At 39.2% G+C, this 27,680-nt stretch overlaps 1 protein-coding gene across 1 annotated transcript; it reads right to left on the bottom strand.

The window, feature by feature from the left end:
- Positions 1-1,230: 1,230 nt before the first annotated feature.
- On the bottom strand, positions 1,231-5,404 carry LOC135085160 (uncharacterized protein K02A2.6-like). The gene is made up of 4 exons (XM_063979916.1): positions 5,021-5,404; positions 2,712-4,655; positions 1,867-2,144; positions 1,231-1,280 (listed from the first exon to the last, which is right to left on the bottom strand). Exons 1-4 carry the CDS (start codon positions 5,032-5,034, stop codon positions 1,231-1,233), a joined length of 2,286 nt encoding a protein of 761 aa, XP_063835986.1. The 5' UTR covers positions 5,035-5,404.
- Positions 5,405-27,680: the final 22,276 nt, after the last annotated feature.

Raw genomic sequence — 27,680 nt, 5'->3', positions numbered from 1 at the left:
GCGTGATAGGAAAGCAATCCGTAATTCGTACCGTTTTAATTCATTATTTTTTCATTGTTCAGTGGCGTAGTGTGCTATAAAAGAATACAATCATATCTATCTATATCTATATGTTTCAGCCGAAACACGTCCACTGCTGGACAAAGGCCTCCCACAAGATGTATCTATGTATGTCATTTTAAACCAATATTCATCGCGCGTTTAAGATTTTTATAATAAGGCACTGTGAGTATTTAAGTCCATTTAAACATCGACTAGTAGTGTCCCAGCTCTGGTATTGAACTATAGCCAAGCGTCGATATTAGTTCGCACACAAGTCTTTCTTCGCGACTCGATGAAGATTTTAATAAAGCTAAGTTTTTAAAAGAACACAAACTTATGGACTCTTTAAAGTTCGGGGCAGAAAATGTGAAGTCACCCTCTTTCTTTTTGCTTACTTTTGATGGAGTTATTTTAAGATATTATATGCCAGTTCATAGTATCCATTTTTTTTAATTACAATATGACGTTTGAATCTGGAATCTGAAAATGTTGAGTTTGGTTGGTTGATAAACAATTTAAATAAAATATTATAAATCTGAAGAGTTTGTTTGTTTGCATATCTCAAGAACTACTAGTCCGATTATTTGAAAAATTATTTATTGGATAGTCCATTTATTGAGGAAGGCTATGGTACGACCATCACGGTACGACTAATAGGAGTGGATTATCAATGAAAAATATTGTGAATACGGGAAAAATCATTCAAAGGTTTTTTACGCGTCACGGGCACTTCTTCTTGTCGTGTCGACAACATACCTATACAGTGTCAGCCCAAAACTCCGCCACGAGAGTGGCGTTGTCAAATAATGAATGCTACGGGCACTAGGTGTTTGTAATTGGTTATTGGTGGCAATAAGTTTTTATTGGCAAAGATCTGAAAAAGATAAAAGATAGCAAATCGAAATAGGTTGCAGTCGAATCACGAGCCAAAAGAAATGCGTTTCCACCGACGTGTGAAATTAGCGGTCGGGTGCTCGCATTAAATACAAAAGCTTAATGAAAATTACACAGTGAAATTATTACTATTGAGGGATTATTGAATTTGCAGCTATGCTTTTTGCTTCTTCTTTTTTAAGTGTGTAGGTAAGATAACTATGTAAGCTTAGTTAAAAACTATTGTCGAGATATTTAACTTTTTTAACTTTGATTCGATTCAGTGGTCTAAATCACTCAATAAAACATGAGCTATCAGCCACTCAAAGGCTCATCGACATTGATCCAGCCGTTTGAAGCATTAACTGTAACAAACACATACAGATACACATATAAGAATCTGCATTTTTATAGGTTATACCGAGTCTGTGTTTAACCTAAACTATAAGCTCGCATAAATTAACCAATAAACACTAACTTAAATTGTATTCGTTATTTATTTACCGCCGCATACCTACCTACTTATCTTAAAGTTACCTCCTCACGCTAAGTGACAATTCGTCGCAAACAAAATTACCAAAAGGTAACTCCTGAGGGACTCCGGAGGCGGCGTCGAACGTCGTGGCAAAGATTAGTTAGTCACAGAAGTGCATATGGATATGTAATGTATGTGAGTACGGATGGTGGGAAGGGTAATAGCCTGGTATCCGGGAATAGGGAACCGAAGAAATGAGACGCGTGTTACTCTAATGACGATTTATTCCAGACTGGTTGGCCCTATGTACAGAATATGTTAATCTACCCTATTTACTTAAATATTAATTGTTAGTAACCTACCTACATTACACTCCTCCACACTTAATTAATACATTCACTTAACTATATTCTAATTAATCCTTAATACTAAATTCTAAATCTAAAACTTATATCTAGGCACCTTATCTAACCTACACTTCCTTATCGGGCGTGACTGGGGCTGTACATTAGGTGAATCGAACACTTTTTCCGGAGTAGCAAAACAGTCGTCGTCCCCCGACTTTGCCCCTGCCTCCCCTTCTTCCACGCTGCGCGCCAGCGCCGGCGACTCTGGCTGAGTGGGCGCGGGCGATATGTTCGATTCCACAGACTGCTTCGACTGAGTGTTCGATTTTGTTGGGGAACTTATCGTTGTATTAGCATCTGAGCTTTCTGTTTTATTTTCCATCGGGAACGCTAAAGATTTTCTAGACCTACGTCTTAATTGGTCGATATGTCGGTGAATGTCGTTACCGTTATTATCTGTTATTGTATAATCAGTACTACCTAATGAGCTGCGAATTCTTCCCGGTTGCCATTTTTCTCCCTTCAAATACTGACGATACCAAACATCCTCCCCTACTTGCAAATTCCTATTCGCCCCCCCTGATGAATTTACCTGCAATTGTTGACTTTTTGTGACTTTGTTTTCTATGTCTGGCTTCAATAAGTCCAAATGAGTGCGCAGCCTTCTTCCCATAAGTAAAACAGCAGGGCTTTCACCTGTCGAGCAGTGTTCTGTATTACGATAGTAAAGCAAAAATTTATTTAATGATTTTAAAACATCAGATTTTTCAACAATCGCTTTCTTGATCACACTTTTTAATGTTTTTACCGCATTCTCCGCGGCACCGTTCGACGCTGGGTGATAGGGAGCGGTAAAAACGTGATCAATTCCATCATTATTGAGAAAACACTCAAACTCTCTACTCGTGAAGGGCGGCCCGTTATCACTCACTACCTGTTTAGGAATTCCCCACCTAGCCCATAGTTCACCTAACCTATCTATTGTGGAACTAGCTGAAGTGCTGGGAACTTGGAACACTTCGATCCATTTGGACATCGCATCTATGACCACCAAGTAAGTTTTTCCCAGTATAGGCCCCATAAAGTCTAGGTGGATGCGAGACCACGGCCGGCGCGGCCACGGCCACGGGCGCGGCGCGTGCTGCGGCGGCGCGGCGGCGGTGGCGGCGCACGCGCTGCACGCGCGGCAGGCCCCCTCCACGGCCTCGTCGATGCCGGCCCACCACACGTATGAGCGAGCCAGAGCCTTCGACTTGACGATACCCATGTGTGGCTCATGTATTATTTCTAACACCTTATCCCGGCACGCTTCGGGTATGACCACTCGATACCCCCACATTAAGCAACCTAGCTCCTCATATAACTCTGTTTTCCTATTAAAATACGGTTTTAAACCATCGATGTCACACTGGTCGGGCCAGCCGTCCCTAACGTAAGAAAGAACTCGACTTAAAATTCTATCCCTAATTGTTTCTCTCCGAATCGTATTATAATCTAATAATAAAGCCTCTTGAGCAAAATGTAAAAATGTTTGTTCCGGAATTTGTTCATTGCGATTAAATTCAGGCTTACTTTTCGGAGGTAACCTCGACAAACTATCCGCGCAGTTATCGTTACTTTTAACATACTCGATTTCGTAATCGTAAGCAGATAAAATTATTGCCCAACGTTGCATACGACTCGCCGTCATGTTTGGTATTCCGGTATTAGGTCCGAAAATGGATACTAGAGGTTTATGATCGGTGCGTAATATAAATCGTCTACCATATAAGTACTGATGAAACTTTTTAATACAAAAAATGATGGCGAGCGCTTCCCTGTGTATTTGCGAATAATTCCTTTCCGCATTATTCAACGAGCGCGAGGCGAACGCGACGGGGCGCTCGCCGCGCGGCCCGGGCTGCGTCAGCACGGCGCCCAGCCCGCGCGCGCTCGCGTCGCACGTCGCTATCAACGGCTTGTCGGGGTCGTAATGAGCTAGGACACTTGCACCGGACAGCTGTTGTTTCACACTATTAAATGCTAGTTCACATTCCGAATCCCAATTCCATTCTACACCCTTGCGTAATAAAGTGTATAAAGGAGACAGCATGGGGCTTAAGTTTTTTACAAATCTCCCGAAAAAGTTTACGGTTCCCAAAAATGACCTCAGATCGGGAACATTTTGAGGTTGTTCCATTTTAACAATTGCTTCTATTTTAGATGCATCTGGACGAGTCCCCTCCTTAGACACCACATAACCTAGATAAGTGACTTCCTTAGCAAAAAAAACACATTTACTTTTCTTTAACTTTAATCCATATGATTTTAACCGTTGAAAAATTGATTCTAAAGCCCGTAAATGGGCAGCCCTGGATCTCCCACCCACAATAATATCATCCAGGAACACTTGCACATTAGGTATATCGCACAATAAATTAGTCATAATCCGCTGAAATATACCTACACTCGATGCTAAGCCATATACTAACCTATTATAGCGAAATAGACCCCGGTGTGTATTTATAACAGTATATTTCTTAGAATCATCCAACTCGATTTGATTGTACGCTTGTGAAAGATCGATTTTACTAAAATATAAATTCCCATTTAAATTTACTAATACATCCTCTATTTTAGGAAGTGGGTAACGATCGACCAATAAAGACGGGTTCAAAGTAGATTTATAATCAGCGCAAATCCTAAGCGTACCGTCCGGTTTGTTAATCGGCACAAGCGGCGAGGCCCAGTCGGAGCAGTCCACGGGCTCGATGACGCCGGCGCGCAGCATGGCGTCCAGCTCGGCGTCCACGCGCTCGCGCAGCGCGTACGGCAGCGGCCGCGCGCGGTGGAACACCGGCGCCGCGCCCGCCCGCACCCGCAGCGTCGCGAGCCCGCCCGTGTACCGCCCCAGCCCGCCGTCGAATAGCTCCTTAAACCTGTCAACCAATTGAGCAACATCGTCATTGGGCTCACTCTTATTTGCTACATGGTGACAACTAAATAGTGGTACTTTAATTTTTAATTCGGCTAACCATTGTCTTCCTATTAGAGACGTTGTCCCTCCTCTAATTACAAATAATTCTAGTTCCTTACAATAGCCATTATAATATACTAAAGGTTTGACAATACCGAGTGGTTTAATTTTTGATCCATCGTAAAAGTTTAGTACAGTATTATCACTCTCAATTTTTAAATGAGAAAAGTATTTATCGTATGTAGATTTACTTATACATGATATGGCTGTGCCGGTGTCTATTTCCATTTCTAGAACAGTTTTATCTATTTGGATTGACAAACTTACTGATTTGTAGTCATTCAAGCATAAATGGTGTAGTTCTTCTTCGAGGTCTCCGCCGCACTCCTCGCTAGTTCCGCGATCGGCCTCCCCAAAGTACAAGCCACTACGGGCCTGCGCCGTCCCCGCCGGCGCCAGGCCTTGCCGCCGGCCTGCGCCCTGCGACGCCTCCGATGCATTCCATCCTGGACACACTCGCCGCAGATGTCCGGGACGATGACACTTGCTGCACACATACTCCCGGAACCGACAGTCCGCATAGTTGTGATTACGTCCTCCGCAAGCGCTGCAGTTATAGTTATTCTGCGTAGGTTTTCGTTCAGTGTTATTATTCCGATACGGTGTTTTTACGCCTGAGCGTGCTCCTGCGCCGCCTTCGTGCCCGCCCGGCCGCTGGCGCGCGTATGATGACGTAATAGCATGCATAGCCTTTGTCGATGATCCCGCCTCCTCGACTATCGCCGCGTCTCGTTCCGCCGCTTCCAATGATGTTGCAAGTTTGACCGCCTCAGAAAATGTTACCGCATCGGTTTCCGCAAACAGCCGCTGTCGTATGATGTCGCTGTATAGCCCGCAAATGAATTGATCGCGTAAATTATCGTTCAATGTGTCTCCAAACTTGCAATGTTTAGATAAACTTCTCAGCTCCGCAACATAGGCAGACATGCTTTCGTTAGCGCTTTGTCGCCGTTGTCTAAAACGATATCTTACCGCCAAAATTGATGGGGTAGGTTGCAAATGTTGCGTCATCAATTCATTTACCTTCTGTAAATTTAACTCCGCGGGTTTTTTAGGGCTTGCTAAATTCTCCAATAGCTCGTATGCTTCGTCTCCGATAGTAGCTATTAAAATAGGAAGCTTCATCTCTTCATCCGTCTTGTTCACTTTGAAATACATTTCCAAACGGTCCATGTACGACGACCACACTCCGCACTTCACGTTGAACTCATTTAACTTTCCGATGGACATTTTTGCACTTTACGGTTCGAAATAGTTCGTCGCCAATGTAATGTATGTGAGTACGGATGGTGGGAAGGGTAATAGCCTGGTATCCGGGAATAGGGAACCGAAGAAATGAGACGCGTGTTACTCTAATGACGATTTATTCCAGACTGGTTGGCCCTATGTACAGAATATGTTAATCTACCCTATTTACTTAAATATTAATTGTTAGTAACCTACCTACATTACAGGATATTAAGTAGGTTATTACCTAACGGAAAGTGATGTATAAGGGGCCATAAACAAGTGGCACTTTTTGGTCGCTCCGAATATCGAATACCTTCATGAAACGAAGTGATACCATACAAAAAACGCTGGATCAAAGGCCTTCCGAAATTCGCCTGTCTCGTTTTGCCACTTGTCTTAGTAGGGGGGTTAGGCTTTATAAAAAGAAGCGAGAGCTCTACCAACTACCAACAACAATGCTTAACGATGTTTTGGAATTTTCTTCATCCAAATATTATTATGGTATGTTTAATCATTAAATCATTATATCGTTATTATTTTTGCTATATTGAATTGAATCGCAGTGTAATGGGTACAATTAAAATTAGTTATTATTACATACTTCATTACTTTACTCTGTAATTATGTAGCATACGAAATTGTAATAATTAATGTTTGTTTACATCTTTAGAAGCAAAGATATATTATCACAAACAATAATATAAAGTGTCGATTCTGTACAGTTGTCTGATCTAGGCCCGTAAGTTTAGGTCCCACGGGCCCAATGTAGTGCGGCGGAAACTGCCCCTAAACTATTACGTGCGGGCGATTGGCGAGCTGGTAGTTATTTAGATTAGTTCGGTTTATTTGGAAATAAACTGCAAGTTTTCATGCGTAGAAATGGCTTCAATGTTTTTAATATTTTTTAGTTAATTGTTTATTGTATGTTTTTTATTTCAGTACTTCGTCATACCTATCCTACTTAAACTTATTTTTTTTAATAAAACTTATGATCCCCCAGATTCATCTACTTGAATTTTATCAGAATTGTACATTGATTCGTTATAAAATTTCATATGCCTCATGTTGGCGTCTCTTTCATTTGTTCCTTACTGTATGCAAGGCTTTATCTTTCAAGTGGACGAAGCATGCGGGCGATATGCATACAAAGGTGCTTTCAAGTTTCTTGAGCTTTGCGGAAGTTTAATAAGTCATGATGAACACAGAACAAGAGATAAAAATGAAAACGCTATATTTTTTATGTTTTTCACTCGATTTCCCTGACATTCCTAACTGTATTGTTATTAAAATTATAATTGTTTGATGACTCAGTGATTGCAGGAAACAACCCTATAGACTAAGAGCTAGTGAACACCGAAATGCTTCACCAACATTCTATCCTATATTGGCAGCATACGCTGATAAACTTTCAGCTTTTATAAAATGACGTAGGTCTGGCGTTCACCAGCTCTTAGTCTACTAGTTAAACTACCGTGTAGCCAAAATATTAAAGCAATTATTCACTCAATAACCATTAAAATGACCAGGGTTTACACAATTTCTTTAGAATTCTTCCAGACTTAAAATGGAACCTCTTTTTACCGACTGTGCTAGAAGGAGAATTATGTTTTTTAGGTTTAAACTGAACAAATTCATGTTACACTTGCGTTTATAAATATTACCTACATAACGACAATATTTTCATTATTACTTATCACAATATGATTTTAGACCTGACATTAGGTATTTATGTTTTTTCCACAGCAAGAAATAAATCAAAAAGACAATGCCGGATATTGGCGTCTTTTTTTTTCGCGCGGCCATGACCAAACCATGTTTTTTGGTTACAAAATAGTGTAATAAACCAAACTTACTATTACATGTATAGGTACCTCTAAACTCAGTCTGAACTGAGTTACGAGCATTAGAAGTTTGATGATTTTACATACGTACCTACCTAATATAGATTTGCTTTTTTCGCGCAAGTTTTGTAAGAAATTGCAACAAAATAGTGACGTCTTTTTTTATTGCGCTGATTCTGCTCCACACTGATGGCTGGAGCCTATAATGGATGGTATTGTTTGTTTACACATACAATGTCACTATTTTGTTGCAATTTCTTACAAAACTTGCGCGCAGAAAGCAAATCTAGTATGTAAAATCATCAAACTTCTAATGCTCGTAACTCAGTTCAGACTGAGTTTAGAGGTATAACTACATGTCATAGTAAGTTTGGTTTATTACACTATTTTGTAATCAAAAAATAAGGTTTGGTCGATGTCCACGTGAAAAAAAAAGACGTCACCTTCCATACAAAATCTGGCATTGCCATTTCCCATTTCAAGGCCCGCATATTCGTATTTGCGGATAAATACTGCACAGTGGAACGGAGCGCGAGCGTTTGCGCCAAAACAAAAAACTGAGAGATTTATAGGCTGGGAAAATCAGAGGAATACGAGTACCAATTTATAGAGTACGTTTTTGAAGGCGCTGTTCATGAGAGGCTTTGCTATTTTTTGGTTGCAAATTTTACTAGGTTTTGCACTAGAACAAGGTAAAAAGTAAATAAGTATAACAACCATGGTTGTGAGAGGTAAATACTCATATTTCATTAAATTTTCATTCCTTCATTTCATATCAATCAAATCAATGTTTTGTTCCTAACATCCAAGACTTCATTAAAAAACCAGAGCAGACTTTCATTTAGTACCTACATGTTCAAATAATATATTGGTAAAATAAATATTATATCAGCTCTTCACTATATGTAATTTAATAAAATAAAATAAAAAAAACAAAGAAAAAATTACTCGAAATTAGTTAAAGTCCGTCAGACAAAAAAACGAGTTGTCTTTACCTTTAGATAGCCAGATATCTCCGTTCAAATATATTTTAAAAATGTTTACCACCCAAAACAATAAAATATTAGCCTGTATAATATGCAATGCAAATAAACCTGCCACACCGCATCACGCGCCCGCTCTCTCAAAACTGAATATTTCGCGCGTAAAATATTTCGTTTCGCGCGTAATTTTGGCCACAATCCACTAGGAGCGCGTTATTTCGTATTTTTTCATTTGTACGATAAATGGACGGATATTATTTTGAATTTGCCGCCGTAAACACTGAGGTGACTCGTGGTTAATGTTTTTTATCGTTACAATGCTCTCAGCGTAACGAGACGGTTGATTAAAAATGTAAAAGATTAAAAACGGTCATTTAGTTGACAAAAAACTATTCACAAAAATTGTAAATTATAAATAACTTGTTTTCAAGTAACATACTTATTCAATTTTTTTTTCAAGTAAGTATTTATAATTTACAATTTAGTTTGAGATGCAACTCTTAACGCTAAAAATGAAATAACTATGGTTTAACAAACTCGTAAAACAAATTAGATTTTTGATATTTTGAGATTTTTATACGATTTGATATTACTTAAGGAGACCAGTAGGCCTAAGATGCGCGTCACGATAAGCGGTTATCACGCCATTTTATCGATTTTGCCCATACATTCTGGTGCGCTTAAGTATTCTTTGAATAGCAGAACCTACAAGTGGTTTGATACAAACTGTATAAAGGCACAACGTAATTGATAGTTCATCAGTTTTCCCGTGAATTTCATTTTTTACGGGATCTCGGACAATTTTTCAACAGTTTTTATCCATAAAAACATTCCACCAATACAATAGCATCAAATTTTTAATTTGAACAATTATTTTCAATACTCTTTGATCCCTGTCCCTTCCTTCGTTTCAATAATCACCACAATAATCTTTAAGTGACCAAACCTTCAACATTTCTTCTAACGCAGTCCCTTCCGAACCTTTTCTACCAAATAATGAAATACAAAACAATTTGTAGCGCCCCCTGGCGGATTTATGATCGCACCCCGCCAGGGACGAGTAAAGGACTTAGCACACTTATCAACTCGGAAACGGATCGTGACCGTATCAATTTGAGGCGGTCAGTATTCTTTGTATGAAAGTCCATACTGTAGCGCACACTTATCCGTACCGTAAAGTAAACGCCTCGCCTGGTGATTGACAGCGCGCTAAAGGCGTCGATAGCTCGCGAAAAGCGATACGGTGTTGATCCCTTTCCGAGTTGATAAGTGTGCTACGTCCCTTATTCACAATTGACGGAAGAAAGAATTATGTGGCGAGATGATTAATATTACTGTGATGAATATTTAAAAACCGGCGTTAAAAACAGGCAGCGTTCAAAGTGCGGAACTAGATGATTTGTGTAGATGATGAACTTATATACTCCGTGCCAGCAGAAACAGGATTTTTTAGGTGAATACATTATGGTAACATCTTGCTTTGGACCCGAAAGGATATTAACACCCGAAAGGATTATTAGGGAATACTTTTGTCACGGAATTCATCAAACTTTGGCGGCTCGTAACTAGCTATCCAATCATTATCTGGATCTGAAATTGATTTTGTTTGACTAAAGATTATTCGATATTAATATCAAATAAAAAAACAGGTTGAAAACTCGCGAGAAAAAAAATTTAAGCAGTTTTTAGGTCTGGAAAAAGTAAATAAAAAACAAATATATTAATTTAAAAAAAAACGTAACTCACTTAGGGTTAAATGGGCGAACTTGTATTCTTAAAATGACCTTACCTATCAACCTTCCGCCAATCACCCTGTACAATTTTATTACTGAAAAGTTGTCAATTCAATTTTCGTCAAATTGTAAGTAGGTAGTGGTTCCGTTTTTAGCACCCTTAGATAGTGCGACACCGAAACCGTTGAACTATTTTCGTTTCGAATGTACTATTCAAGTTGGATTTATATTTTTTAAAGGTTTTGTCAAAAGGCCTCTTTACCGTTATTTATTCCCTCCATAATCATAAATATAAAGGTTTAAGTAATTTCGAGTGGCACGTGCGTGTAATGGACATCAAATGCTAATTTTATTCCTTTTTGCCGGTAAAAATGCGAAATTAGGGCAAATGTATAATATAAATCCGCTGACATAACCTTTTGCACCTTTGCGTTCCTAATCACCATTTTTGCCCAATTTCAATTCAGTAACTACGTAGTCAAGCGATTTTACTGTAGTCCTCACACGATCGTTCGTTTCAGCCAAATGACGTCCACTGCTGGATAAAGGCTTACCCCAAGTATTTCCAAAACGACCGGTTATTGAACATTATTTTAAAGAAATTAACTGTCGAATTCAAATCAGAAATGAGGAAATCCCTAAACGAACTAAAGTCACTAACATAACATAGCCCGACGGATTAGCAAGCTGAAGTGGCAATGGGCAGGGCACATAGTACGCAGAACTGACGGCCGATAGGGCAGCAAGGTTCTGGAGTGGAGGAAAACGCAGCGTGGGACGTTACGTCCACCCACAAGGTGGACCGACGACCTGATAAAGGTAGCAGGAAGGCGCTGGATGAAGGAAGTCATTGGGAGAGGCCTATGTTCAGCAGTGGACGTCCTATGGCTGAAATGATGATGATGATGATGAACTGTCGAATTTTACTAAGATATTTAAGTTAGAAAGTGGCTTCCACATAAACTGTGGGGTAATTCAAATGCATTTGTCGACAGTAGAAATCGTCTGTCAAATAATTTTTAGTAAATCTATTTTGAACTGATTGTCAAGGTAATACAGTTGAAAATTGAATATCAAAGCCAGAAGATTCCTAATGTCATTCTGCCGACAGTAGATGCCAAACTGAATTCTTATTTTGTAAGAGCGGTATTAGGCAAGTACTTAGAGTACTAAGCGTGGAACTGAGTTACCGTTACTCAAACTTACACAAATTATACGTATTTCAAATATGAATAAAATAGCTTACACTTATTTAAATTATTTCATTTTTTTCTTACAATTTCTCACTCTCAATCACTTATCAAATATAATAAACTGTGTCTGCACTCGTGTATTCATCAAAACAGAAAGCATTTCGCAGTAAATTCAAAACAGGAGTCAATGAAACAATAATATGAAAATTTTGCAGCTCTCACAAAGAGAGCGAACAAACTTATTTCTCCACAACACATATCAATATTCCGCCCGCGAGTGCAGTGAAGCGAGGCTGCATTGAGAAGCATCGTGTGTTTAAGGCGGAATAAAATAAACATGACACAACGGTCGCTCATTCAGAATATTGGAGACTGAAGAAGAAAGACCGGTCCTGTCAAAACATTATGTGATAAAAAGTAGCCACACAATCTTTCGACTTCAAAATTGTGAGATCTTCCTATAATTTCAAACCTACCTAAATGTAAAATAATGAAAATTTTTGATACGACGTTTATTAAATAAGACTCTAAACTTTCGCGTTCCATTTCAACTAAAATACGATGATGCCGCGAGCCGCCAGTTTGCTTGTGACCACGGCTGTAGCATAGCAGTCGAAACATCAAGCCGGGAATACATATGTAACTCATATAAAAATGTCGCGTTAAGACCCGTGTTTCTCTATTCAAGATGTTTGTTATTCTTTCACACAAAAACTACTGAATTCACGTAAGCGACCTCCTCTAATTGACCAGAGACAAATGTAGGATTTGGCTTAACCTGTGTGGACTATCCACACCGGCCTGGCGGGTCGGAGAGGCCTGATATTCGCATATCTTCGCTAGTTGCCTCTTAGGATATACATGGGAAAAATTAAGGTGGAAATCCTACTTTGCCTGATAAATATACCTAGCACTTGTTATTTCGAAATATATGACGCAACTTCATCATGTAAGGACTAACAGAACTGAGTAATAATAATATGAAACCTCGTTAAACTTAGTTTAGCCGCCGCGAGAAGCCCCCGTGAAGTGAAACAATCACAAGCGAACACAAACAACCGGCAGCCATGTTTGTGTAGGCCGCCATTTTGACAGGGATGGCTTCATACAAGTGATGTTTGCGAAAACATAGCCTTCCTTCTGGCGCAGTAGGGTAAAACATCTTGGAAATTACTTTATTATTTGACAAGAATTTAGTTCCAGAAGTTTACTTGTATTAAATAATCTTGATCAAGCTAAACGATCAGGTACTTGTTCAAAGTACTTCAGCTCATGCCTTTATAGCATTGTAATGTTTCATCAAAATTCGCACAGTAAGTTTACGTAGGTAAATGAGTTTACATCAAAATCATTTAGTATAGAGTTAGTTTGAGACCCTGAAAAAGGTAAAATAATTTTTGAAAGGGAGACAAATACCTAATAAAATATTTCTGTGAAAGAACAGTTTTACATTGTGACTTTGAAATTATAATTGGCATCCTTTTAAACTAACTAAGACTCTACGTCTCGCATGGTTATAGTTTTGTATCTTCTTAAATAATGCATTGCATTGTACCCTTTATAGGACGGCCCATACAAAGTGGCCAATAAACTGGACAGTCACTTTACGGCCGATAATTCAATGATTTTTGTAACAATGTCGAACCTTATGATCATAAACGATAGCCAATAAAGCACGCTGGGCTAGAAACGAGCCAGCGCTCAAGGACGTCGCACGCAATCAAAAATTCGCGCTCTTTTTTAAGGTGGCCCGTCAACTGGCCACTGTGCACACCCGTACTAGTATTTGCTGCCATTGCAAGCAGACGATACATATTTCCGAGGGTAGTTAAATGTAAAAACATTTCTTCGTAAAGAAGATGAGTAAAATAATAATGTTATAGTATATACTTTATCATCACGTGAAAATATAGTCGAAAACCGTAAAATAAACATGTTATTTTTGCAATTAAAAACAGACTAGTGTGTTGAAAAAGCCTTGTGTAGAAATTACACATGTGAATTTGAGGTGGTCTCATATTTATATGTTTTGATTTTTACACACAAATTATATCGTTTTATACTGAGTATATTATTAATTTTTATAATACAATAACATAATAAGCCCAAATATACGGGTTCGGTAGTTATACCCCATTATTATAACTGTTTAGGTATTTTTTCATACAAAATTATGTATATTTGTGGATAATGTACAAAATAATCCTGGGTTTATTGAGTTTTCATTCACGTTTTTTTATTTTATAACATAATATTGTCTCTAAATTATTACATAATGTTTACTTTAGTTGACAAAACTTTCAATTTTGTTTTTTTCATGTTATTTTTGGCTTAGAAGAAGAAATACAATCATTTTATTTGATACTTTGTTGAATATTATGTTTTTAGCCTAATTAAAGATTGATAACTAAATACGCAATTATTTTATTTAGTTTAATATGTAATTTACATAAAAATAACCGGTTTTTTTTATAAGTGTCCAGTTTACTGGCCAGTGATTTCACATGAATATTGGTGATTTTAGTGATGCAGAACGGTCAGTGGTCAGTATACTGACCACTAGTTTTTTTGTATTTTCTCGTAAAATATCTAGTTTCTGATAATTTTATTAATACATGTTGTTATAAATAACGCTATAGAATATATATCCACTTAGAAATATAGCGAATTCAAAAAAAAGTTAGGGTGTGCGTTAAAGGGTTAAAACGAATTAATGACTACATAATTGAGAATACAGGTAGGTAAGTAGTAATTAATAATTATTATCCCCAATCAGTGAAATCCAATCCCGTCTTCCAGCTTCCCAGCTATTTGCTTCAATATAAATTCCTTCGCCTCATAGTTAGCACGCCTGATCTGCATCGCTGACGGGACTCCTGATGAGAAGGAGCGCATTAAGGAACTTCGACTATGTGGGATAGTTGACTGATTGAGACAATTAAGATGCTAATCGAAGTTTAGCAGCTTTTGACTGGGGATTCACCTACTTGAAGTCTAAACTCGTGTCCCCTTTCAAAGAGTATCAATGATTGATTTCTAATAAGTACTCATTTTTCAAAAGTAGTTATATATAGAAACTTGGTACAATTATTCTTCATACTCCTGGGCAGGTTATAGTATACTTAGGAATACCCACGGGAACGGGAATTAGCGGGAAAATCCTTTTGTATGAAAAATCTAAACCGCTTAAGTTAGACGCTTGAAATTTGGCATGCAGGTACCTTAGTAAACTTAAAGCTTAGTTACAACAGGATATTGCATTCTAATTAGTAAGTAAGTATCAATGATTGATTTCTAATAAGTACACATTTTTCAAAAGTAGTAGCCCTAGTCGTAGATTGGACCCAAAACGATGGGGATAAAACCTAAGTTATGAAATGAAATGAAATATGAAATGAAATGAAACTTTCCAAGGCACTTATACACGTCCCAAATATAGCTTGCCCTACCACCACTTCGGGACAAATGGGCTGGTGCTGAGAAGAAGTGGCGGAAGAAACTCAGTCACCTTTGTCAGCCTCTTTTTCAATCCAATACAATAATTTATAGCTTACATGACACGCAATAACTGCGAGCTAGGCAGGAAAAGTCCACGCACTCAGTCATTTAAATAATCGTTTACTTTTTCATAAGGATTTTCTTAGAGTAGGTGCACACCGTTGATTTTTAGTTGGCCGATAGTTGTTCGTTCGTTCGTTCGTTTCAGCCAAATGACGTCCACTGCTGGACAAAGGCCTCCTCCAAGGTTTTCCACAATGCACGGTCCTGCGCTGCCCGCATCCAGGCTCTTCCCGCGACCTTTACGAGATCGTCGGTCCACCTAGTAGGAGGCCTGCCCACGCTACGTCTTCCAGCCCGTGGTCGCCACTCGAGAACTTTTCTGCCCCAACGGCCATCGTCTCTACGAGCTATGTGCCCCGCCCACTGCCACTTGGTTTTAGCAATTCTGCGAGCTATGTCGGTCACTTTGGCCGATAGTTGTGCCCGATTTTAAATTGTATGAAGAATCGGCTAAATCGAATCGGCGTAGTGTGCGCACTCCCATACATGCCCATACTGATCAACTGCCCGACTAAACTATCGGCCGACGAAAAATCAACGGTGTGCGCCTACTCCACACAGGATACTCAATACAACAATATTTTAATTTGATAATTTGACTTCACAGTTAATTTAATTTTGAGGTTAACAGACAGAAGAACGCCATAATTACGGCATTAATAATTTCGTCTTTTGTATTTGTAAGTTGCACATAAATAATTAACTATTGTTATCAGAACTAATAGAAATTGAAACATAAATCACTGACCAGCACTATCTAGACGTCCCTCCATTAGCGGGATTATTGGAATAGTTGTGAAGTCGGCGGCGGCGGCGAAGTTCATAATCTGGCTTCCTTTGAGAAGTATTTTCGAATTATTAGTTGGGGCTAGTTTGGTCATAGCTAGCTACTTTGTTGAGGGGACTAAGTATGGCATTTGCTCTAGGATCGATTAATTGAAACTATAAATACTATCTATTGGGTTGGCAAGTTTTTTTTTTGGGTGAAGTGCATACTCAGTAAACGGCTAATCTGACTAGGTACCTAATACGTTTACCAATTTCCAACAAATATTAAAATTATGGAAGATGAAAATAAGGCTTTGAACCTAGTAAATCCTGTCCTGAAAACTGTTTCACGGATAGAATATTATATTTTCAGATAGGTACTCTTTTACAAAAGTTTGTCTGCTACAAATTCGTTTTCAGTTCGTGAAATATCGACTAAACCCTGGACATAACTGTCATCATCATCATCACTTTAGCCACAGGACGTCCACTGCTGGACATAGGCCTCCCCCAATGCTTTCCACGTTGCCCGGTTAGTAGCGGCCTGTGTCCAACGCCTTCCTGCTACCTTATGATGTCGTCGGTCCACCTTGTAACATAACTGTATGTTTCCGAAAAATCCCTACCAATATTATAAATGCGTCTGTCTGTCTGTCTTTCACGCCTTAAGCACTGAACCGATATTGATGAAATTTAGCAAAAAGATAGTTTGAGTAGATAGATAGCTTGAGTAGATTGATAGTTTCCCGGAAAAGGACATAGGATAGTTTTTATCCCAGTTTTTGAAATAGCGACGCGCGTGATAGTTTTTCTGTAACGAACATAATTTAGCTATAAAAGATAGCTAGTAAATAAATAAATAATAGGAACTATTTCTAAAGAACCAAAATCCAAGCGCATAGTGCAAGCTATTAATAAAAACAAACATTCGTCCGTCCGACAAGCAGATGGCGCTATGATGAAACGTATGAATAAAACATGGCGGTCAGCGGTGAAGCGGCTTTAGAAGGCTCTACGTGATCAGGGACGAACGTCTTTACTGGCTATCTCGTGGAAAAATGGCCACTTCTTGTCTCTGTCCGTTTATGCCTATAGATGATCCTACAATTTCTTTTGTAGATGATACCTATGCTTTATGACTTTATGTAAACAGGGCGGGCTCATAGATACTTTCTTTTGTTCTTGTTACGCAGGGACGATAGAATAGTGCGGTCAGTTTTACGACGATGTGTTTAAATAAGTAAGGCTTATAAGACTTTTGTGGTTTAACTTTCCCCCGGGACAAACTTGACCTTCATTGGTTGGGTTTTTGTGGCGGTCAAGCTGTAGATCCTGGCTACACAGGAGTTGCAGTGGTGGGAACGAGAGGTGGGAATAGTCCTGTAAGACTTTTGTGGGTGCGAAAGATATCGGAAAGCGATTATAATTATCAAATGTTCCCCAGTTCAATGTGTACAGGAATCCAATTTAAAGGTCTACCTAACTGTAGACAATGCCCACACAAAGGAGGCAAACTAAACAATACTATAGGTTAGCGGCTAGCGCTTACCTCAGCTAGTACCTGAGGTGTAGAAGCGGCACGGGAGGGCTGGCATTGACATACACTCAACATCAAATAAACCGCACCTTCCGCGACGCGAACTTTAAAGATTTTCTTCAACCCCAACAATATTGGTGTTATTTGAAATCGTAATAAATATCCTTAAAGAAAAATACATTTCATTTCTAAATAAATGATTAACATATACCATAAATGTGACTTGAAAATAGACCTCTGTTTAAGAGTGTTTATGTATTAAGTTCAAAACGCCACCAACAGATGGCGCTGTACGTTATTAACTCGCGCAAGTGAAGTATTTTTTGGCCCATACATATATGGCTGACTACAGAGTCCATTTTTGAACAACTTAATACACGTCTTGTCTTAGTACAATACTATTGTGGTTTTATTTGAGTTAACCCTTTAGTACAGTTCAGAACATCGCAAGTTCAGTGTGTTAACATTGGTCCTAAACGAGACCGGATTTTGGGAACAACAGTCCCAGTCAAGGGGACGCGACGCTTCGTGTACTCGCAGTGGATCGCTGTGGCAAAAGTACACGCAACAAACCGCCCGGCAACAAGCGGTGCAGCGGCGGTCAGGCGTACTGGGCGCAGCAGCGCCAGCGCCGCCAGCAGGAGCGGCCGCAGCGACGTCACGAGGCGAAAGCTGAGCTATCGACGTGATTGAAGGTGACGACATCATAAGGACGACAACAGTCAACGGCACACAGGCAAAGGAAGTCGACGCAAGTGTGAGTGATTGTGTGGTGATAAACAGTGAGTACAATTTTGACATTTACCCAGTTCAAGTGAAGAAGTTCGAGGCAATTTGGACCTTATTACTTAAGAGTTTTTAACTTGTAATATTTTAGATTCTATTGTGAGTAATATTGGACTTGTAAAATTTTAAATGCATGTTTTAGGACTTAGAATAATTTGCTAAAAAACGAGGGAACGGGGAATCCATGCCCGATTTTGTTGATATTTAAGTTAAGCGAAAACACTTGTAATTTTTTCATAGATTTGTCATATTAGTAAAAAGTTAGATTTTATTTACAAATTGCAATATTTTGTTTATGCAGTCTTTTAATTGTAATTTCAATATGGAAGGTTTAATTAACGTTCAGAAAGACTTACAAAAAGCTATTGAAAAGGGTGCAGTTAATTATAGGAAAAGTCCAAAGGATAGAATCACTATTGAATATTTAGAAACTAGATTGGAAAATGTGGAAAGAGATTGGGGATTATTTTATAAAAATCACAATAAGTTAGTTCTTCAGTACGAGGGCAAAGAATTGGAAAATAGTTCATATGTCATTAACGACATCTATGATAATACTGAGGAATCTTACATAATGTATAAATCCTGTTTGAAAACTGAGTTAAATAAATTATTGGCTTATGCACAAAGAGAAAAATCTGCTAATTTAAATGTTGAAAAATGTGAGTCCAATAATTCTTTTGTTAATTTACCTAAAATATCGATTCCGAAGTTTTCTGGTAATTATTCAGAGTGGCCAACCTTTAGAGACTTGTTTACTTCACTCGTACATAATAATAATTCACTCGATGATGTACAAAAATTACATTACTTAAAAGGCCAACTGTCAGGAGAAGCAGAACAATTAATAAGACATACTCCTATTACCAGTGATAATTATTTGCAGTGTTGGGATCTATTAGTAAAGAGATACAACAATAAACGTTATCTTTCAAATTGCATTTTGAAACGATTATTTAGTCAAAAACAATTAAATGTTGAATCATCATCGGGATTAAAGGAATTGTTGGACACTACATGTGACTGTTTAGGTGCGCTGCAGAACATAGGTATACAGGTGTCCACATGGGATGTTATTATCATTCATATAGTAACGTTTAAATTGGACTTAGAAACGCGTAAACAGTGGGAATTACATATTTCTAATATTGATGCCAATATTTTACCAACTTGGAACCAACTTAAGGAGTTCTTAGAGAGTCGTTTTCGGGCTCTGGAGTTCGTAGTTGCGAAGAGACCTTTCCAACAAAATAGTAGTCCTCAGAACAAGCCCAAGGTATTGCTTTCTACTAGTGGTTCTGGTATGCGATGTGAATACTGCTCAGATGTTCACAAGTTATGTTTCTGTAAAGAGTTCGCTAAACAAGATAGTGCAAGACGACGTGAGTTCGTTCTTAAAAATCGCATTTGTTTTAATTGTTTGGGCAGTAATCACACCGCTTACGAATGTAAAAGCCCCAGTACCTGCAAAATATGTAAAAGGCGCCACCACTCGTTACTTCACATAGCATCTGAAAAGGTAAACGAAAAGAGTTCATCTGAAGAGGTCTCTCCACTGGTGACTTGTCTGTCAACAATGGAAAAACCTAAGCAGGTTTTATTAGCCACCGCGTTAGTAAATGCCGAGTCACAAACAGGTGAATTTCAAGTTATACGGGCGTTGCTTGATCAAGGCTCTCAGGCGTGCTTTATTACCGAAGCCACTGTGCAGCTTTTGAGATTAAAAAAGAGATCAATTCATGGCGTTATTTCAGGATTGGGAGATAATAAATCAGTAACTACCAAATATGAGGTCAACTTTACAATACAGTCGCGTTTTGATCCTTTGCATAAAATACCTATCAAGGCGTTCGTGTTAAAAAACATCACTTCATATTTGCCTGAAAAGCACATCAAGTCAATCAATTGGATAGATTTGCAATACTTACCGCTAGCGGATCCTGGGTTCACTGCATCAGGTAAGATTGATTTGCTGATTAGTGCAGAAGTTTACAGCTACATTCTGAAAGAAGGGTTAATGAGAAGTCCAACGGGATCGTTGATCGCGCAGAACACCACATTGGGGTGGATCGTTTCAGGTGTAGTTGACACTGCCAATGTAACTGAAGAAAAGAATAACAAATCTAAGGCCATTTCAAGAAATATAACTGTCATGCACGCACAAGTAAATGAGGACGACATTTTAAGGAAGTTTTGGGAAATTGAAGAACAACTACCTGATAAACGGACTATCCTAACCGAAGAAGAACAACGCTGTGAGGACTTCTTTACAAGTACCACAGTGAGAACACCCGAAGGTCGTTACATTGTGAGGTTACCATTTCGTGAAGATCAACCGCAATGCACGAATCACGGGTCTAGAGATATCGCAGAAGCTAGATTTAGATCTTTGGAAAAAAGATTCGCAAAGGACAAACACCTAAAAGAAAAGTACACAGAAGTAATAAATGAATATCTAACTTTAGACCACATGAGGCCAGCCAATGAGAACATAAAGGAAAATGAAGCAACTTATTTACCACATCACGCTGTTGTACGAGATGATAAAACGACAACAAAGGTTCGAGTGGTATTTAATGCCTCAGAGAAGAACAAGAAAGGCGTATCATTAAATGATACTCTTATGATTGGCCCCACCATACAAGCGGACCTTCGCCATACTGTGATGCGATGGAGAGAACACCCGATTGCTTTAGTAGCGGACATCGTCAAAATGTATCGCCAGGTTTTAGTAGCAGAGGAAGATGTGAAGTACCAACGTATCCTGTGGCGCGACGAACCTGAAAAACAAATAAAGGAATATGAATTACTGACAGTTACTTTTGGAACAGCATCGGCGCCTTACCTTGCGGTCAGAGTGTTGCAGCAAATCGCCATGGACGAAGGCCAAGAAGTTCCTCAAGCTGCTGAAAGGATTCTACAGAGCTTTTATATGGACGATCTGATGACTGGTTGTTCAAGCGCCGAAGAAGGTGTAGAGCTCTATAATCAGTTAAGCAAAATATTAGAAAAGGGCGGATTTAAATTACAAAAGTGGAACAGTAATGATAAAACGTTAGTTGAAACTATCAAGGAGATGGAAAGGGAAAGTGACGGGTTAGTGACGGAGGAGGTGATAGAAGGAATTAAGGACAGTAATAATACACAAGAAACAGAACTAAAGCTCAAATTAGACCAAACAGTAAAAATATTAGGACTTACCTGGAACCGCGACGACGACTTCCTGCAGTACTCGGTGATCCTTCCTCCAGCAACCGCACCTGTAACAAAAAGAACAATAATAGGAGATATAGCGAGACTGTTCGACCCACTAGGATGGATAGCGCCTACAATCATTATAGCAAAGATTTTTATTCAGCGTTTATGGTTAGCTGGTGTAGGTTGGGACGAACAGCTTTCTAACGAACTATTAGATGAATGGAACACTTACCGAAGAACATTATTGGATTTAACAAAAATCAGGATTCCACGTTGGCTTGGTACTTGTCCAGATGACGTCCAAGTCGAACTTCACGGGTTTTGCGATGCGTCCAAGGCAGCCTACTCCGCAGTTATCTATTTAAGGACAATCAACATACAAGGACAAGTGAATGTATCACTTCTAACTGCCAAAACAAGAGTAGCGCCTATCAAGCAAGTGAGCATCCCAAAGCTGGAACTATGTGGAGCGGTTCTGTTGTCAAGATTGATAACTGAGACTGCTAAGGTTCTTAACATTCCCAAGGACAAGGTTAAAGCTTGGACCGACTCCACCATTGTTCTTGCATGGTTGAATGCTCACCCTAGTAAATGGAAAACCTATGTAGCCAACAGGACCTCGGAAATTCTAACAAACATGAACTCATCGCAATGGAGCCATATTTCTACGAAGCACAACCCTGCCGATTTAGCTTCTCGAGGAGTTTTGCCGGTTCCTTTAGCTGAGAGTAGCTTATGGTTCAAAGGGCCACAGATAATTCAAGAACAAATCATAACTTACCCTAGAGCGACGGATTTGAAGGGCACCCTTGAAGAATCAGCCGGTAGAACTTATGTTGCAACCATCCCGGATGATACGATTTTCAAAAGATTTTCTTCACTGTCGAAATTACTCAGAGTCGTAGCATACTGTAGAAGGTTCATAAGACGAACAAGGTCCACATATTTACGCAAGGATGAAATTGATGAAGCTCTACAGTGCTGTATTAGACAAGCCCAAAGAGAATCATTTCCATCTGAATATGCTCAATTGTTGGTCGGAAATTCAGAACACAAATCAAGTTCATTGAGATCACTATGTCCATATTTAGACGACAACAAGATCATCAGAGTCACAGGTAGATTGCAAAAAGCACAAGGAGATGAGAACTTTAAGCATCCAATAATTTTGCCAAAGAATCACCAACTCACCAAGTTGATAGTAGCTGACGCACATGAAAGAACGTTGCACGGCGGTCCCCAGTTAATGATAAATTATCTGCGGTCTGCTTACTGGATAATTTCAGTCAGAACAATTGTGAGACAGCACGTTCATGCATGTGTGATCTGTGCTAAACAAAAGGCTCAGACCAAGGCTCAATTTATGGGCTCATTGCCTTCAGTAAGATGCACGCCAGCTAGACCATTTCTTCACAGTGGTTTAGATTATGCTGGACCCATCAATATAAGGACATCCAAGGGTAGAGGTCATCGCTCTTATAAAGGATACATCTCATTGTTTGTATGCATGAGTACGCGCGCTATTCATCTCGAGCTGGTGAGTGATATGACCTCTCAAGCTTTTCTTGCAGCGTTCAAGCGATTCACTGCTCGTCGAGGACATTGTACCGACATTTGGAGCGATAACGGTACAACGTTTGTAGGAGCAAGCAAAGAGTTGCAGCAATTGAGTTCCATCCAAGAACCCATTGTACAAAATCTTGAAATGAATGGCACTACGTGGCATTTCATTCCCCCCCATGCCCCCAATTTCGGAGGTATCTGGGAGGCTGGAGTGAAATCTACTAAATTTCACCTCAAACGCGTAATTGGAGACCAAACTTTAACTTTCGAGGAATTAAGCACTCTCTTGTCTCAGGTGGAAGCATGTTTGAATTCACGTCCGATAAGTGTCATTCATAGTGACGATCCTAGTGAACCACTTCCACTAACTCCAGGACACTTTTTAATTGGAGAGTCACTCTTGACAGTACCAGAGCCCAATTACGAAACCTCATCATTAAGCTCTTTAAGTCGTTGGAAGTTAATACAGAGATCAGTTCAAACCTTTTGGAGACGTTGGTCTCAGGAGTATTTGGCATCAATGTTAAACCGATATAAATGGAGATCTCACACTCCAGAGCCAGAGATCGGTCAGATTGTTTTAATTAAAGAAGACGATTTGCCTCCTAGTAGGTGGCTTTTAGGGCGCATTTTAGAGAAGCATCCAGGTAATGATAACCTATCACGTGTGGTCACCTTGCGCACTAAGTCATCCGTCATAAAAAGACCTACCTCAAAACTTTGTATTCTGCCTATAGCAAACTAAGTTTGTATTGTTAAAAATGTTATTTTATTAAGTACCTACTATGTTATTTAAGTTAAGACATTAGTTAAGTACCAACCCAATGTTTAGTTCATTAAGTTTTGTAGGCCATTCCTGCAATTAAATGGCCTAAGGGGGCGGTATGTTTAAGAGTGTTTATGTATTAAGTTCAAAACGCCACCAACAGATGGCGCTGTACGTTATTAACTCGCGCAAGTGAAGTATTTTTTGGCCCATACATATATGGCTGACTACAGAGTCCATTTTTGAACAACTTAATACACGTCTTGTCTTAGTACAATACTATTGTGGTTTTATTTGAGTTAACCCTTTAGTACAGTTCAGAACATCGCAAGTTCAGTGTGTTAACAACCTCACTTTGGGCTCACCTCTGGGATCAATTAGACCAATTTTTATGGTTGTAAAACCAAATAAAGATCTCGCGTGTCCTCTTTAACAGATGGATAGCGATTAATCCCAACTTAACAGTTTTATAGTCATAAAAAATGGCTATGTGGCGGCCATCCGCCACATTCCTAACTTGGACCACCGCCTTAGATTTTGGAGCGATCCGCTTCCGCCTATGAGATTGGGCCAACCCCGACTTGACTGAACGTGACCGAATGGTTGGCGCATGCGGCATGCGTGCTGCGGCCGACACAATACGTCTGCGTCACTCGCACACCTGTGAAGACGTATGCTGCCGTCTCGCTTCAACGCCGGTCACCGATCTCCGCTCACTCATCGCCGTTGAAGAGATTTGAAATATGTCGTCGTGACACTTCTTCCGCGATCGCTTTGCTCTCAACGTTTAAATAATTTTATTGCTATTGTATCCTAATCAATCCCTTGCTATTCCTGTTGTTAAATATAATTTCCAATCCGCCAATAATATTCTTCCTTCTACCGTGTTCTTCCTACCTTTATTTCCTGACTCGAACTGCCTAACAATAATCTTAACGATTAAGAATCGGAATAGGATTCCGAGTAAAATATATGGTGGGTTGTTGGCAAATAACCCCCATAGCTATAGCGTAACTACCTATTTTTTGAAGAAGTGACTCTGGATCCTTGTAAAGACACATTTTTGGGGTAAAAACCTTTCCTTTAATGAAATGAAGTTTAGAACTAGGCTTTCAAATGGTACCAACGTTGGTGGGAAGTGGGGATGCATACGTTTGATAAGTGCTTGTCGCGGGAGGTGCGATTTATTTGATGCCGAGTGTATGTCAATGCCAGCCCTCCCGTGCCGCTTCTACACCTCAAGTACTAGCTGAGGTAAAGCGCTAGCCGGTAACCTGTAGTATTGTTTAGTTTGCCTCCTTTGTGTAGGCATTGTCTACAGCAGGGTTTCCCAATTTTTTTTTGCCAAGGAACCCTAATTGATTATACTTTTCCTAGCGGAACCCCCGTACTACTCCGCCCGCACGCCCTGCCCCTCCCTTGTGCGTAAACAAGTCAGTGCGAGTGAACAACGTCGGTCACGAAACGTGGGATAATATTTTTTACGGAACCCTTGCGGCCTTTCCACGGAACCCCAGGGTTCCGCGGACCACCATTCGGGAACCGCTGGTCTACAATTAGGTACTTGACCTTTAAATTGGATTCTTGTGTAAACTTACAATGAGGGTTTTCGCGTATGAAAAATCCGCCAGATGGCAATACGTAGACGCGAGGTCCAAATGCTGCATGATTGGTTATTTTTGACATGACATTGACAGATATGTCAAAATTCACCAATCACGCAGCAGTCAGAAGACCCCACATGTTATAGAATTGCCCATTCATAAATTTAAAGCACATATCAAAAGCACCTTAATGAAAAAGGGCTACTATAAAGTTGATGATTATATAAAAGATTAAAATGTTTGGAATGTTTAACTACCTAGCTCGCATCAATACTTATGACTATAATATTTTGTATATTTTAAAGACTGTAAACCCTTGAAAAGGAAGGAGGCTGACAATAGTGACTGAGTTTCTTGCGCTGCTTCTTCTCAGCACTGGCCCATTTATTGTCCCGAAGCAGTGGTAGGGTTAATATTGGGACGTGTAAAAGTGCTTTCTAAAAGCCTATTTGCAAAAATAAATGAATTTTATTGAATTTTAATTTTATCATCCACGTCCCGCCATCTAGCGGATCTTTCATACGCGAAAACCCTCATTAGAAAACGTTAGATAATCTCATGAATTTGAATTCCTTCCGATATCGTGAGACTGAGTTAAGCGTGAGCTAGACCTATGTTTGTTATTCCAATCTGGGGGCACGGCAGTGCCCCCACCAAGTCGAGCAAAAAAGCGGCACGGCCGTACCATCCTTTTCTCGAAGCAATTCAGGCCATTTTCGACTGCCTGTAACTTCGTTGTGGATAACACTAGAAGGCTGAATTTTCATTAGCTATGCAGGCATTGTAAAGACACGGTATATTTAAAATTTCATTCAATTTGAACCAGTAGTTTAAGAATTATAACGGGTCAAAGTTACTTAATTTTGTCACTCACTGACTCACCGATCATCAAAACTCTAAGGCACTTCTAGCAGACCTAGAAGCTTCAAATTTGGAATATAAGTAGTGTTTGGTGTATGAATCAAGGAAAAACTAAAATATTTGGGGGCACGGTAGTGCAACCGCCAAGTCGAGTAAAATTTTTCAATTTCGGTCCAGTTTTCTAGATACATAACTGCTGTCTACAAAATACAAAAAGAAATGAGATTTGGGGGCACGGTAGTGCAACCGCCAAGTCAAGTAAAATTTTTCAATTTCGGTCCAGTTTTCTAGATACATAACTGCTGTCTACAAAATACAAAAAGAAATGAGATCCCATCAAAAACAATACTTGTCAAAAAAACCAAGTCTCGCAACTCAGTTGTTCTACGGTAAAAAGTTGTGAGATCCATGTAATACCAAGTCCAGGCCAGGAAATCTTTAACGTTTTACATAAATATATTGACTTGGCCATCACATGAAAACACGTGTAAATTAAATTATTTAGTGCGATGGCCAAGTCAATATATTTATGCAAAACGTTAAAGATTTCCTGGCCTGGACTTGGTATTACATGGATCTCACAACTTTTTACCGTAGAACAACTGAGTTGCGAGACTTGGTTTTTTTGACAAGTATTGTTTTTGATGGGATAGTATATTGCTAGCTCCACGAGCCCGTGTCTGTCTCGCGTAATGCCGTAAGACGCCCCATTATTACGCCCGCTATTGTAGTCCAGGGGCTACTGTCCATGATTTTATTTATTTTTATTTATTTAATAGGACAACCAACAAGACATACACTGGAAGAAAATCAATATTTACAACGTATTTAACTTAATCTAAGTGCTGCCTTAATTATAGGCAAATTTTTTCGACTACAATTTGTAGAAAAAATAGCACTTATTTTCACTACACACGATACCAGTGATGCAACAATGTAAGCGTCATTTATATGCCGTCTCTGTACAAGAGATTAATTGTCTTTATTAAAATTAGATCAAAATGTAAAAAAGTTGCCTAATTAGAAAAATATTTTCCCAAGTGAGAAAAACATATTTTATTAGAATATTCATTTGTGTAAGTTACGCATTTAAATTGATGCTGTAACTTTAACAGCAAAATAAGTCAATTTTCAGCTGGAAACCCGAATATCGTTCAAATTCGTAGCATCAAATACCGCTGCACATTTCTCAAAAACTGCAAGTTGGCGCGCGGCCACGGCTCTCGTCCGGCAATCCGTCAGCCAACGGGTAGGCTCTACTAGAAAATTATTCAGCCATTTTGTCAGTACGACTGGCTAGCAA

This window comes from Ostrinia nubilalis, chromosome 28, assembly GCF_963855985.1.
Source record: "Ostrinia nubilalis chromosome 28, ilOstNubi1.1, whole genome shotgun sequence".
NCBI classification, from domain to species: Eukaryota; Metazoa; Arthropoda; class Insecta; order Lepidoptera; family Crambidae; genus Ostrinia; species Ostrinia nubilalis.
This window is presented reverse-complemented; position numbering and strand designations above follow the sequence as displayed.

What these genes read in the sequence shown, in the direction of transcription:
- LOC135085160 (XM_063979916.1), bottom strand. An exon ending in GCTAGTTCCACAATAGATAG is followed by an intron (nt 2,145 to 2,711) that starts GTTAGGTGAACT and finishes ATTAAGACGTAG; the next exon opens with GTCTAGAAAATCTTTAGCGT. An exon ending in GTCACGCCCGATAAGGAAGT is followed by an intron (nt 1,281 to 1,866) that starts GTAGGTTAGATA and finishes TGTTTGTTACAG; the next exon opens with TTAATGCTTCAAACGGCTGG.